At 47.4% G+C, this 14,453-nt stretch overlaps 1 protein-coding gene across 9 annotated transcripts in view; it reads left to right on the top strand.

The window, feature by feature from the left end:
• The first annotated feature begins 688 nt into the window (after positions 1-688).
• Positions 689-14,453, top strand: part of LOC132217152 (malonyl-CoA decarboxylase, mitochondrial) — a 56,755-nt gene continuing 42,990 nt past the window's right edge. Inside the window, exons 1-4 of one of the 9 annotated variants that reach the window (XM_059667252.1) lie at positions 689-1,293; positions 8,312-8,424; positions 9,336-9,492; positions 12,761-12,910. In XM_059667252.1, the coding sequence (XP_059523235.1) occupies positions 754-1,293; positions 8,312-8,424; positions 9,336-9,492; positions 12,761-12,910 (960 nt within the window). In that variant the 5' untranslated portion in view covers positions 689-753. Of the gene's footprint in view, positions 1,294-8,311; positions 8,425-9,335; positions 9,493-12,760; positions 12,911-14,453 lie in introns of those variants that run through there. The other 8 variants (XM_059667246.1, XM_059667247.1, XM_059667248.1 and 5 more) reach the window with 8 other exon arrangements.

Here is a 14,453-nt window from a genome sequence, read left to right as displayed (position 1 = left end):
TAATGTAGGACCTAGCACATACCAAGTGGGTAATAAACACTCTGTTGAATGAATGAACGAACGAACGAACGAACGAACGAACGAACGAGCGAGCGAATACTAAGGAGGGAGGAACAGGTTGGGAACCGGGCGCTCAGGAGAGCCCCATTGGCCGCACCCATGAACAGCTCGCCAGGGGCAGCCAGGGCCTGGGTTCCGAGCTCAGAGAGAAGGGCTGCAGCTCTGGGAGTCACTGGTATAATCAGACCCTGACAGCGAAATGAGGGCGCCCAGGCTACCCTGTCAGAGGACCCCCACCGCGAAACATGGGAGACATGCAGATTCCCCGCTCCTCCCCCGCCACACTGAACCAGCATTTCTGGGACGCGCGAACAGGAAGCCGCAGGCTAACACGTTCCGCGGGTGATTCCGATGCACCTGCGGTGGGCGAGTCCGGCTCTAGAGAAAGGAAGGTGCTGGCGCGGTAGGGGCGGGGGGGGGGGGCGGACGCGGACGCCGGGCCACTAGCCGCAGGTCCGGGGAGTAGAGGCCCGCAGCCGCCGCCAGCCCCGCCTCGGGGCCGGGACCTTTCGTCGCACTTGGCCTCGGGCCGCGCCCCGCCCCGCCCTCACGCCCCGACGCCGCGCCCTCCGATAGGCCGCCGCCCCGCCCGTCCCTGGGCCCCGGCCAATAGGGCCGGCGCGCGCCGGAAGTCGGAAGCCGGAACACGGCATCAGTGGCGGCGGCGTCACCTAGGCAGCTGCCCCCGGCGCCATGCGAGGCCTCGGGCCAGGTCTGGCGGTGCGGCGACTCCTCCCGCTGCGGTTACCCCCGCGGCCGCAGCGGCCGCCCGGTCCCCGGCTGTCGAGCCGGCCGACGGTGTCGGGCGCCCTGGACCGGGCCATGGACGAGCTGCTGCGCCGCGCCGTGCCCGCGACGCCGGTCTACGAGCTGCGGGAGAAGTCGCCGGCGCCCGCCGAGGGCCAGTGCGCGGACTTCGTGAGCTTCTACGGCGGCCTGACCGAGGTGGCCGAGCGCGCCGAGCTGCTGGGCCGCCTGGCGCAGGGCTTCGGCGTGGACCACGGCCAGGTGGCCGAGCAGAGCGCCGGCGTGCTCCAGCTGCGCGAGCAGCCGCGGGAGGCGGCCGTGCTGCTGCAGGCCGAGGACCGGCTGCGCTACGCCCTGGTGCCGCGCTACCGCGGCCTCTTCCACCACATCAGCAAGCTGGACGGCGGCGTGCGCTTCCTGGTGCAGCTGCGGGCCGACCTGATCGAGGCGCAGGCCCTCAAGCTGGTGGAGGGGCCGCACGTCCGGGTAAGGCCCCGCCAGGGCCGCCCCGACCCCCTGGCGCCGGGGACAGCCCGGGTCGCGCCCTCCATTGCATCCAGGTCCGTGGGCCGTGGCAGCCCCTCTGTAGTCCTCACTGCTCCTCCAGCCCCAGACACTGCGCTTCCCCTGCCTGGAGTCTTGCACATCCCATGATGAGTCCCCGAACCCCGTCCCCTTCCTTCCCAGGCTTTCTGAATCGTAGCTCCCTCTAGTCATGTCTGGCTCCAGTCCTTACTGTGCACAGCTTGTTAGATAAGGCCGTCGCCTAGTTTTAGGAGACTGGCATGCCTCCTTCATGATTAGTATGCTTCACAAAGACTAACTGTTGTAGCTGAGAGGTTTCATCTGTGTGGTATACTTGGAACGGGCACCCAGCTGAGCACCAAAAAGCCTTTCTAAAAACCTGGATTGTGTCAGCACAGTTGATTGTGCAACCCATTATGTGTAAGCCGTCGTCCTGAGAAGTCCTGTGAAATACACAGAGATGACTAGAACCTGAGGTCCCCGCGGTCTAGAGTCCGGGTGCCTACTGGAACTTGATTCTTACTGCACAGGAGTCTGGAGACTTAGGTAGAATGTCACCTGTCTCAGAATGAAATCGTCCATCCACCCTTGGACATGTGGCTGTCTAGTATTTATCTTGTGTGAGGCTTGCTCCAGACTCCCAGGTCACCTGGTCCGGGAGTTTCTGTCCTAGAATGGGAAGGGTGCTTTTCACACATTTGCTCATTTCCTCCTCAGCAAGCCGTGGGGAACTGTGTCATAGATGAGGCCAGGTGCAGTGCCCAGAGTAGAGAGCTGGTGAGAGAGCCAGTCTCAGTGGCTCCACAGTTGTGTACTTCATCACTACGCAGTGACTCTTGGAGTTGACCATTTTTAACTGGATCTAAAATGGGTTTGTTCTCTTAGAATTTGCCCTTTTCTCTAAAGTGGAGGGCGGGTAAAACAATCAGTTCATTGGTAGCTTTGTTTAATTTCACTGATCAGGGCTTCAGGGTTCTCTAGTTGTGACTGTATTTACTCCTTCTAATACTTGGTGCAAGCGTCTGTCTTATCAGCAATCCCAGTGCCCATCTTTCTCTAAAACCAGAGGTCAGCCTTTATTCCATTGTTGAAAAGTCATCGAGCTTCACATCCCAGAAGGATCGCATTTAGTGTCTTTCCTTTGGCATTTATGATGCACAACAAACCATCCTGGACAACGTTTCCATCTTGACGCTCCATTACTCTCTCCTCTCCAGCCATGCTGATTCTTGGATGGAAAGTTCCTGAACCCACATCCCTGTGTGATGCCGGCTTGGGAGGCCTGGTAGCATATGAACTGCCTCCACCCATAGCTCATTCACTCAGCTTTTCTAGCCACTCCAGCTCAAAATGGTCTCACCCAGTTTTAAGCTTCCTGAGATTATTGCACCCCTCACTTGGATGGTATACATCAACCACAGAATTTAGTGTTGGAAATGTATTACTTCCTCTGCTCCCAACTAGATGATCAGCTCCTTGAAAACTGGAAACCTTGTCTTAAACTTCTTGCATAGCAAAATGATGAATGAAGCATTGAGATAGACTCCTGGGTGCCCCCGCCGTAAGACAAAGTCAGCACACTAATCATTGCCATTTGTCTTGATGTCAGATTGCTCCACTCACAGGGTTCTGCTCCTGGAAGGAAGCCCAGAGGGCTTGGGAGGGTTTCTGCACAGCGGAGAGAGACATCAGACATTCAGGCTGCCCTTGGCAGATTTCAGCGTGTGTTGGCCCTGGGAGGTTTTTAATGCCTCATCCCGTTCTAATCCTCTGATTCTCTGACACATTACTCAATGCGTCCCCTCGCTCTTGCCCACATGGGAAAATGCTTAGTTACCCTGCAGTGGAGAAGGAACATAGTGGCAGCTGAAAGCTGTGACGTTGAGACTTGATTTGGAAGAGAGGAGATGGCTCAGGAAAATCCAGGGCTTTGAGCACCAGGTCCTCAGATGTTCAGGCTTCCTTTATTTAACCAAGCTGTCCACCCAGGTGAGGGGGAAATGTGTACCTACAGCAAAAATATATTTTTAAAAAATATATGCATATTTCTACTGATTTCAGAGAGGGAGATAGAAACATCAATGATGAGAGAATCATTGATGGGCTGCCTCCTGCACGCTCCACACGGGATCAAGCCCACAACCCGGGCATGTGCCCTGACCACTGAACCACACCAGCTGGGCACAAAGATATTTCTTGAACAAAGGATAAATAATGATAGCCTGACCTTTGCCTCTGCCCGTGGTGGACACATTGGGTGCAGAAACCTTTTCTAGTTTCTATCATGCCTCCGCCGTTTCTCTACCTGAATATCCTGTCCTTATATCTAGTATGTCTGTTAGTGGCTAAACCTGGTGATTCCCTTCTTTGCTCTACATAGTTACATAAAAAAAATTTTAAATTCCTATCATTGAAATCATTCAGATTTTTTTAATCTATAAAAATTGTCATCTGGGATCTGAAATTGTAATCTATCACCAGAGTCACTTAGTGTCCATCTTGATTCCCTTCGCTCTCATTCTGGATTTTGTGTTCAAGTTAAAGAAGGGATAGAGCTAGACCTTCTTGCTTTTAGGGACTCAGTGTTAGAAACCACCAGATGATTGGCATGTGGTGCCGTAGGGCAGGAGTCCCAGACCCCCAGGGGCCTGTGACACTGGGGAGTGCGGAACTCCTCCAGTTGCTCCCCATGTCAGCCCCCCTTCCTGTGTGCACACAGCAGACACCCTGTCACACAGGCATGCTACCTGCCTGGCCTTAGGGCTTGCTAGGTAAAGTCAAGTGAACACACACTGGTTTACGTGTGGGCTTTTACCCTGGAATGGATTTACCCTGAGCATTTACCCTGGAATGCATTGGTCCACTGTGTGGCTGGCATGGGTCCTCGTTTACTGGAGTCTTTAGAATAACTAGCTATGTGAGGCCAGACAGGATGCTGATTCTCTGTCTTTGGCCAGACAGTATAGTATAGTGGAGGAAGCACTGGGTGGGGAGACAAGAGGCAGGTTCCCAATCCTGTCTTTGCCATCCACTGGTTAGAGGCACGATTTTATGTGCCTTTAGCCAAGCCACTTAACTCCCTGGGCCCGCTGGTTCTGCACTGAGGTGAGAAATTCAGCTGGTGGTTGGTATGCTTAAGGTCAGCCTGCTTCTCTCCTAAGCAGTGCCCTGAGGGATATGGTGGAGCTTTGCTAAAAATACGGTTTACAAATGAGGGCAGGTTTGTTAAGACCTCTGCTCTGACCAAGGGTTGTGATTATTGGAAATGTGGGAAGAATCCAGAAGACTGACACTTGGATTTCAAGTGTCACCCAGGATGAAGATTAAAGACATGAGGCCACGTGGGTCTGTCTCTCGGACAGTTTAAGTCAGACAGGTTTCTTTTCTCTCCCATGAGGATCTTAATCCTTTTTGATAAGTTCAGAGTAAGTGTCAAGTCTTTGCTGAGAAGATACAAGTGCTACGTTGAAGAAGGTTTTTACAACCTGGCAAAGTCAAAGATCTCTGTTGTTTTCTGACATGGCAGATCCGATACACGGATGCCTCCTGAACAAAATGCCCTGTGAATTTGTACGTGTGTGCCCAGTCCTGCTTGGAGGGGTGTGTGTGTGTGTGTGTGTGGAACATGGTGGGGAAGGGTTATATGGAGGGGAGGGTGCTATGTGGTTTCTGTGTTGGTTTCTAGGCTTTTTGTTTTTCCCCAGGAACATTCCCAAAGGCCCATTTGGGTTGAAGAGTTAGATTTCTGAGATTAAATCCCCAATGAAACTGAACCGAACCCCATTATAGCAGACGGTCTGAGTGCTGTTCAGCAATCTGTGGGCACTAGAGGGAAGTTGGCATTTAGCAAATGAAAGGGTTTATTGATGGGTGATTTAAACATAGAAACTATGGTGAAATGAGAGGTGTGCCTAGGTGGAACATAAGAGAAGGACTAAACGTGTGTCAGACACGCTTAGCATCCTCACCATTGCAATGCCCAGCCCTGGCAGGCACTGCCGTGCAACATTTTTTGGTGGCTTGTCCTGCTTTAAGTTAGTATAGTGGTCCTTGTTGGTTCTACTAAATTCTGTGCTTAGCTAGGCTTTAAAAAAGCCTTATTTATAGGTAGGAAAGTGGGCCCCAGCCACCTGGAGTGTAGCAGCTGCGTGAGTTGGAATTGTACCTAAAATGTTGTAACTTCAGCACTATGACCCTTCCCCATAGCTTTCAGCTCCCTTCCCTCAGGGCTTCTGAGCAGTGAAAAGTAACTCTTCTTCACATCAAAAATGAGGAGCCCTTTATAGCCAAAGACTTCAGAGGGCAGTGGGGAGACAGCTTTTTCTCTGCTGAAAGTTGGCTGGCCTTCTGAACAGTCACCCGGGATAAGTAGAATTGGCAGTCCAGAAAAGACAGACCTAACGCTGACTGGCATCGCCACAGTGGTCCCGGGAGCTGTATTTCTCAGTCTTGGATTGTGGATACAGGATTGCAGGATGAATGAGCAGATTTCTGCAGCAGTGATTTCTTTCCCTCCTGCTTTCTGTGATCGGTAGCCTTGCTGCAGGGGTAGCTCATTCCAGCCTGAACAGCTTCTTGTACTGTCAGAACTAAGTGGAGACATGTAACCTTTAACCCAGATTCCCGGTTCTTGTGACCAGTGTCACATTTTATAGCTGTCAATAGCCCAAAATAGAATGAAGAGACTTTTAGACGAGGAGCTTTCATCAGCCAAATCATTTCTTTAATAATTATTTCTGAATTAATACTGAAACTAGATCCAGCTTTTTCTCTTATGAACGTAATAGAGATGCCAGTACATTTTACATGGAACTGGACTAATCTATTTCTATCCATTTAGTGCAGAGTTCCTAACCTGGGGTCCATGAACCCCTGGGGATGATCCATAGTTGTGTTTCAAAAGGTCTATGAACTCCAGGAAATAGTATGCAAAATTTAATTAATGTGTGTGCATTTTTCTGGGGAAGTGTCTCTGGTTTTTATCACATGCGTAAGGGGATGGGAGGACCCCAGGAAGATTAAGAACCATTGAAGCCAAATGCAGTAAATACAGTTTCATAAGGAGCCATTCTGTATTGCCTAGCAAATGACATCTCATATCCTCCCTTCCTTCTACTTCTTAATCCCCAATTCTCAGTTTTTCTTCTCTTTTTCATTTGATATCAATCTGTTAGCCATCTTCCACATGGGCGGCCCCACTGAATGCTTTGGGAACTAGAGGAATGAATTGGAAATGATCTGTGCCTTTTCAGAGCTTGGAGCCAAGTAATGGAGACTAGATTGTGGAATTAATCAGTAGTTAAAAGGAATTGCAAAGATAATCTGGTCCAACTGCCTATCAGATGCTTAAATCCTTTTTTATTTTTTTAAATATATATATTTTTATTAATTTCAGAGAGGAAGGGGAAGAGAGAAATAGAAACATCAATGATGAGAGAAAATCATTGATTGGCTGCCTCCTGCACACCCCACACCGGGGATCAAGCCCAAAACCCAGGCATATGCCCCAACCAGGAGTTGAACCATGACCTCCTGGTTCATAGGTCGATGCTCAACCACTGAGCCATGCCGGCTGGGCTAAATGCTTTTTTTTTTTTTTTTAATTCTCACCTGAGGATATGTTTCTTGATTTTTGAGAGAGAGGAAATGAGAGAGAGGAGAGAGAGAGAGATTTAAACATTAATTGGTTGCATCCTATATGCGCCCTGACCTGGGATTGAACCTGCAACCTTTGGTGTATGGCAGGGGTCCTCAAAGTTTTTAAACGGAGGGCCAGTTCACTGTCCCTCAGACCATTGGAGGGCCAGACTATAGTTAAAAAAAAAACTACAGATTCCTTTGCACACTGCACATATCTTATTTTGAAGTAAAAAAACAAAACGGGAACAAATACAATATTTGTATTTGCATGTGGCCCGTGGGCCGTAGTTTGAGGACCCCTGGTGTATGGGATGACACTCTAACCAATTGAACCACCCAACCAGGGCACTTAAATCCTTTTTAAAACATTTCCATCACATTGTCGACCCTGTGCTTGGTCACTTCCGTGGGGAGATTCACACTCCTAGGAGGACATCTGTGGACAGCCCTAGCTATTCAAAAGCTCTTTAAGTTCCGTTTGAATCTGACTCTGTCTCCCCCAGTTGGTCCTAGATTTACCCCCTCCCCCACCACTCTGGCTATAGAAAGCCGCCTGCTGTTACAGGTTCAGTGTGGTCACAGCAGGCTAATCTGAGACGGGTCTGCTCCTGTCCTTTCCTTACGCACCTCTTGTTCCAATCTTGCTTGGGAGGTTTCAGTGAAAATTACCTTCAGTAGTAAAGTTGACTCAGTTTTCAGAAATAGATCGGATATAAGTAAGTGAAGTAAAATTAGAATAATTTCATCAAATCTGAATGCATTGATTGTCAGATACAATATTATTTTATGTCCCATTAAGGGGGGGAAATGCTGTCAGTTAAATTGTGCCCTGCCCTCTTTTGAAAGATGCATCCTGACCTGAGAGATGTTAAAGTATGAAAATGCGCATCTTAGAGTTGATGAAATACGGTACCTGGACTCAGTGCCTGCTTCTCCTAGGAAATGAGGAATGATGCTTTGGCTTATCAGAAACTTCCTGAGGGCATGGGGCTGGAGCTCATTGCTGCCTGCGTTAGTGCCTCCCTTACGGTACACCACTCTGTTCCGCTAACTGCCTGTAGTTGTGTTCACTATGGAATCAATGGGAGCATATTACTTGATTTGGAAAGTTAATTCAAGTTGACTGCTCCCATTCAGGTATCTTACGGATTGAAGTGAAGCGCTGCATTCGGTGTAACTTGGTTGAGGTCAGAGGGCAGTAGCGCTGTCTCAGGAAAGGCCGTTTAGAGAAGCATCTTGCAGTCTCCTTTGAGCTTGTGTTTCGTGTTTTAGTTCACTGTGCTGGTGACAGTGCAGAGATGGGCTTGGGAAAGCTGACACTTTCTCTTCTCCTTTTCAGGAAATGAATGGTGTGCTGAAAGGCATGCTCACGGAGTGGTTTTCTTCGGGATTCCTAAACCTCGAACGGGTGACCTGGCATTCGCCATGTGAAGTGCTTCAGAAAATTAGTGAGTAAGTACTCAGCTTGTCAACGTTTCTTATATCTTAGCTGAAAGCCAGTCTCCATTCACATGTATATTTTGTTCCAACCCTATAAAACTCAAACACAAAGGTGGCTGTCCCTGCAGGTGACATGCAGGGTCTCATTTATGTCCTCGTATTTAAAGCACATTCACCCCCTTTTCTCCAGATCCCATTATCAGAGCTGTATGAATTCACTGGACCGAGTATTTGCATTAATCTAAACAGCATCTATCTCATCGTTAAAATTTCTCCCTGGGATAAAAACCTCTAAATTAACAATATTGAACATAATTGCAACATGTCAAAGACACAGTAAAATGCAGCCTAATATGTCATGGTTGTTCTCACAAATGGGCAGCTCTTCCCGCCTCAGGATCTTCACACTTCGTGCTGCCTTACATGATCTAAGGTTTGGAAAATGTTGTACTATTGAGGTGTAACCGACTCGAGACAGTGTTGCCATTGCACATGTTTAAGACAGAACAGTGGGTGGCTGAGATTGCTAGTCAGAGAGAACCAGAGACCTGTATTTGCAACATTGACTTCAAACTGCAGATTCAAAGGAAATAAAAGACATAGAATGTTCACCGCCTAAGCATCTGGTTAGTTTCTGCGTTACAATCTGCTGCATAACTGCTTCCCAAGGGCCTCGCAAACTAGTCTTCACACCGGGTATTAAAAATTAGAGCACAGTTTTGCGTGTAAAGTAGTCATTAATTGTAGTTCCTTTTAGTCTGCTGTTTCACATTAAAATAATTTTCTTTAAATTTTCCTGAAGAGGCTATTGAAGCTGTATTTAAAGGATTTATTTGACTTTAGTGAGTAATATGAATCAGAATCAGCAGTGGTTATTTAACTTGTAATTGAACATTTGTCTTACCTCATTACAATCTTATCAGGTCTGAGGCTGTGCACCCTGTAAAGAATTGGATGGATATAAAACAACGTGTCGGACCATACAGAAGATGTTACTTCTTTTCTCACTGTTCCACCCCCGAGGAGCCCCTGGTGATCTTGCATGTGGCGCTGACCAGTGACATCTCCAGCAACATTCAGGTACCTGCGGATGGTAAATTCAGGGCAAGGCAGGCATCCTACGGAGCCCTTAAGGTTTTTAAACTTGGTTGTATGCCCTTTTTCAGAAGCTTTAGGCTTTTGTGGACTTTTGAATTGCTGGATAAAACCTCTAATTTAGTAGCTACAGAATGTAGATGGGTAGTATGTAGACAGTTTTGAAATGAGGAGAGCATTCATCTGGGTCTACTGACTTGGAGTTGAGACAGGGTTGAAGCCTATTACAGAACATCTTTGTGGGGCAGAAAAGAGTTGTGAGGGCAGAAGAGAAGGAAGGGGGCATGGTTCATCTTTACAGCATTTGTTAAGTGCCTGTGGGTAGTTTTAAACAACATGTGATTGAAAAAGAGACTCAGTGCTGTGTGCCTGATACAGGCCCAGAGCTCTGCCAGGTCTGTTCATCAAATGGAGGTGACGGGGGCCATGTTTGACAGGCCCTGCCTGCGGCAAGCTTGGCTGCTCCTTAAGGAGTGGGCGAGAATGTCTGAGATATTCCTGCAGACGCATGGGGGCAGAAGAACCAGTGCGGGGACTGGGAATCGAGCAGATCTCGACGAAGTAAAGACAGGTGAGGGAAGGTAGGGACACCTGGATCACAGCGGGTTTGCTTAGACTAGGAGCTGTGGTAGGCAAAGGCTTTGGCATGGAAATGGCCTGTTCGGAAGCTGGAGAGATGATACCAGGTCACAGGATGGACCCTCTGGGTGGCATTTCTAGTATCAGAAGGTAGAGAAATTGAGCAGGCAAATGAGCAGGTGTTCTTGATCACCAGGGAGAAGTTCCTTAGGATTTTGTGTTTGAAAGAGTTGGCATACTCTCACACCAGAATTATTACTAGCTCTCTGAGGACAGTTTGGTGATATCCATTAAAATATAAAATGTGCAATGGGTGGATAAGGACACATATGTAATACCTTAATCAATGAAAAAAAATTTTTTTTAATTTTAAAAACAATAAAACTCCCCAGAAAAAAAAAAAAGAATAAAACTCCAGTCTTTCCTTTGGTGAGGGGCAGTTGCCTCACATCAGGAAATTGGGGAAGAGATCTGGGGATTCTTTTCAAATAAACTTTCAACCAGTCTTCCTTAAAAAAAAAAAAATGTCACTCTCAGGAATTTATCCTGGGGAGATACTCGGATCTAAGAGTGCAGGTGGTTTCGGCATTGTACAGTGTTGAAAGGCTGGAAATGATGACCGGTCCACCTGGAGAGGGTGCGTTAGAGACATGATGGCATATCCATCTGGTACATCCTCGTGCATGGGACATTCCTGCAGGCGCATGGGGCAGAAGAGTGTATTTAGGTACTGATTTCGTTTTCTGTTTTTGACATGGAAAGCCAACATTGACAAACCAGTGCATAGGAAAACCAGGTTACAGAATAGCGTGTGCAGTATGATCTTATTTATAATATTGATTGAGCATTTGCTCAGTGTCTGTCGGCCCTCGAAGCACATTCCATGCATTACTGCTCACAGCAGTCTGTGAGTTAGGTATTTCTAGTATTATCAATGATTGTCCTTATTTTAGACCTAAGAAAACTGAGGCTTAGGCGAACTTTAGTCATTTGCCTGTGATGATAGAATAATTAAGGGTGGGATTGGGATTCTAGCCAAAGCCCTTAGGGCAGCCACCGTGTGTGTGTGTGCGTGTGCGTGTGCGTGTGTGTGTGTGTGTGTGTGTGTGTGTGTGTGTGTGTGTAATTGAGCATCTGGGCCTGTGAGAGAATTACGTTTATTACTACCTATAGCCAAGGAGACAGACCTGGAAAGTTCTGTTCATCAAATGGCTAACAGCAGGACTTGGTGTTAGGTTTTGGAGTAATTTGTGATTCCTTTTTTGTGTATTTATTTTTGCCTCTTGCACATTATGTGTATCTCATTTGTATAACCAAAGAAAGATTCGCTTTTATTTTGAAAACTTTAAAAAAGGAGTTGCCGGAAATTTTTGAATAAGGAACCACAAGGTAACCTACAAAGTTCTTGAAAAGCAAACCAAGATGAAGATGAATAATGATGGAAAGTGAGGTCTGTCCTTTGTAGCACGGGTGCAGGAGAGAGGCCTGGCCTCAGCCTCAGGAGGTGTCACTGCCTGTTTCACTGTCTACCCCACTTTCCTACGGCCGCAGTTCTTACCTTTTCAGGAGTCACAGAAAAGACTCTGAGCATCTGAAGGGGATGAAAGCTAAGGACATTTCCCCAGGGACATAGTGCAAAAACCTGCACATTCCATCCACAATTTCAGAAAGTTTGTGGACTCCCAGGCCTCATCATGGGCTCTAGGTCAACCACCCCCAACTTTAGGAATCAAATGTAGCTAATGGAAGTTAGAGTAGTGTAACTGTGTTCAGAAGCAAGCTGGTGCCTTCATCAAAGCATACTGAAAGGTAACCACCCGCTATTCCACTATTGTCAAGTGACCTGCAGAGTATTAGGGTTCAAAAAACAACACAGTCAAAACTCAAAGCTAATAAATCAGACTTGGCAAGTCATATCTCATATTGCTTCAAGGAAAAACAAGAATGGGGCACAGAATAAAAAAGGTGCATAGCCCTAGCAGGTTCAGCTCAGTGGGTAGAGCGTCGACCTTTGGACTGAAAGGTCCTGGTTCTATTCCAGTCAAGGGCACATACTCGGGTTGCTGGCTCAGTCCCTAGTAGGGAGTGTGCAGGAGGCGGCCAATCAATGATTCTCTCATCATTGATGTTTCTATCTCCTCTCGGAAATCAATAAAATATATATATTTTTAAAAAGGTACATAGAAAAGCCAGGAAAAGGTAAATTTCCTGAAAGACAAAGTATATAGGGCTCACTGGTCTCTTGAGAGATGGAAAACACTATAGTTCCAAGAAAGGAGTGCAAATAACTAAAGGGGGGAGCAAGCAGGCCTTACAGAAAGGGGCAGGTGGGCTAGACAAGGGGTCGGTGTTCTCTCTGGGTGTTGAAAGGGAGCAGATTAATCACATTTCAGTTTTCACAGCGACCTGAAAAGGACAAAAAGGACATAAATTGCTATTCAACAAGGTTTGCACGAGACTTTCAAAGAGAGCAAAATGACGTGACATTGAGCGCACAACCCAGGGAAGTTGTGCCGTTGCCACCTTCAGGGAGATACCAGACCAGATTTCAGGCAGTGTTTAGTCTTCAGAGGGGGACACCCTGAGAGAATGTCTCATGGCCGGAAGTGAACGGGTGAGGTGCAGGATGTGAGAGCATCCAAGCCCGCTCACCGCCATCATTCATGTTTTGCAGTCAATCGTGAAGGAGTGTCCTCCGGCAGAAACAGAGGAGAAGAACAAAATCGCCGCCGCCATATTTTATTCCATCAGTCTGACCCAGCAAGGCCTGCAGGGGGTGGAGCTGGGGACCTTCCTCATAAAGCGCGTGGTGAAGGAGCTGCAGGTGAGTGAGGTGCCCCTGCTGCAGTGCTGTCAGTAACCAGGTCCTAGGATTGGTGATGGGCAAGGGATGCGATATGAGCTGGGGGTAAGGAAGAGGGTTTAGCAGAATGCCAGGGCACTTCCCGGGAGCCCTGAGACCACTCAGGAGGAGAAAATGGTGTCAGGAAACGAGCTTCTCCCTTGGCCACAAATGCAGATCTGTTCTGAGGACATCAGCTTCTCAGGGACTTGGATTCTGATTTGCACGTGTTGTCGCAGCATAATCAATAGGAATGCCGCCTTCCATCCTCAACTGTCCCAGTTTGGATGATACATTGTATGGTCATTCTAGCCACACCTGACTGTACCCACCCGCCCTCACCCACTCTCCAGGCTTCTGACCCCTGAGGTTTCATCAGCTTGGGCTTTCTCATCGTTAGAGGGAGTGTTAAGGTTAGACCAGACAGCTTACAAAAGACTGACTTTTAAAAATACTTTAACCATCCTACAACAGCACTGTTCAGGTTCACTCTGGGTCTAGGCTTTTTAAAAGTGTCTCATAAGGGGCTAGGGTAAACTATAATGAGTAGAATCTAATTATTAGGTAAAATAATTCGACTGTTAATAATTGGCTCTGAGAGTGATGTTCTCTGCTTTGGGTAGTTTCAACACAGCTGTAACCCAAGTTCATCCTTAGAGATAGAGTGGAATTAAAATGTGTATGTGCTTCGTATTAAATTCATAATCAATTTTAAATCTGAGGACTCAGATGCATATCAGCTTCATTAGAATCACTCTGTCTCTTTTCCCCAGGGGTGGTAAGAAGCCACGTCTAATTAATATCAACTTCTCATTTCTTTCTTCTTTGCTGAAGGTGTAAATGAATGGGGCAGGAAGAGGGTGACTTTGTAAGACAGGCGATCAAAGGGGGCAGAATCCGGGGTCCTGGGGACTCACCCATAGGCTCTGTTTCTCAGAGTTAGCCCCTCAGCCCAGGAGCCATTCTGACGGTTGGCTGCTCAGCCACCACTCGGCTCTGCGCCGGAGAGTCATCAGAGAGGATCTCAAGGAAGCGTATCCCCTCCTGCACAGGAGTGCTCGTCAGGGCTATACCAGCAAACACTAAGAGCCACTTAAATGCCCGGTGACAGCGTGGTTAGGAAAGTAATGCGATAGTCTCATCTTTGGATATTCTGTTGTTTAAATTGTTTTTGAGTTGTAATGATAATGAGAAAATGGTCATGATATAGGTTCATAAAGCAGGATATAAAGTAACAGTCTCACCCATATAAAAATTGCCTAGAGAAAGACCAGGAGTTATACTTTATCAAACTATTGAGAGTGGTTATCTCAGAGTAGAGGAGTGTTATGGTTTTCTTTGCCTCTGTCAGAAATCTTTAAAAAATTTTCTGTAGTGAGCATATAACATTTATAAACCAAAAATACTGGATTTTTAAAAATGATCATTGAGATCTCTGTAATTTGAATAATAATGATTGACCTGTATTGGCTGATGTGGAAAAAGACCCATTGCCTCCCCTTCTATCCCATCCTGCATCCACTGT

This window comes from Myotis daubentonii, chromosome 15 (genome assembly GCF_963259705.1).
Source record: "Myotis daubentonii chromosome 15, mMyoDau2.1, whole genome shotgun sequence".
Taxonomy (NCBI): Eukaryota; Metazoa; Chordata; class Mammalia; order Chiroptera; family Vespertilionidae; genus Myotis; species Myotis daubentonii.
This window is presented reverse-complemented; position numbering and strand designations above follow the sequence as displayed.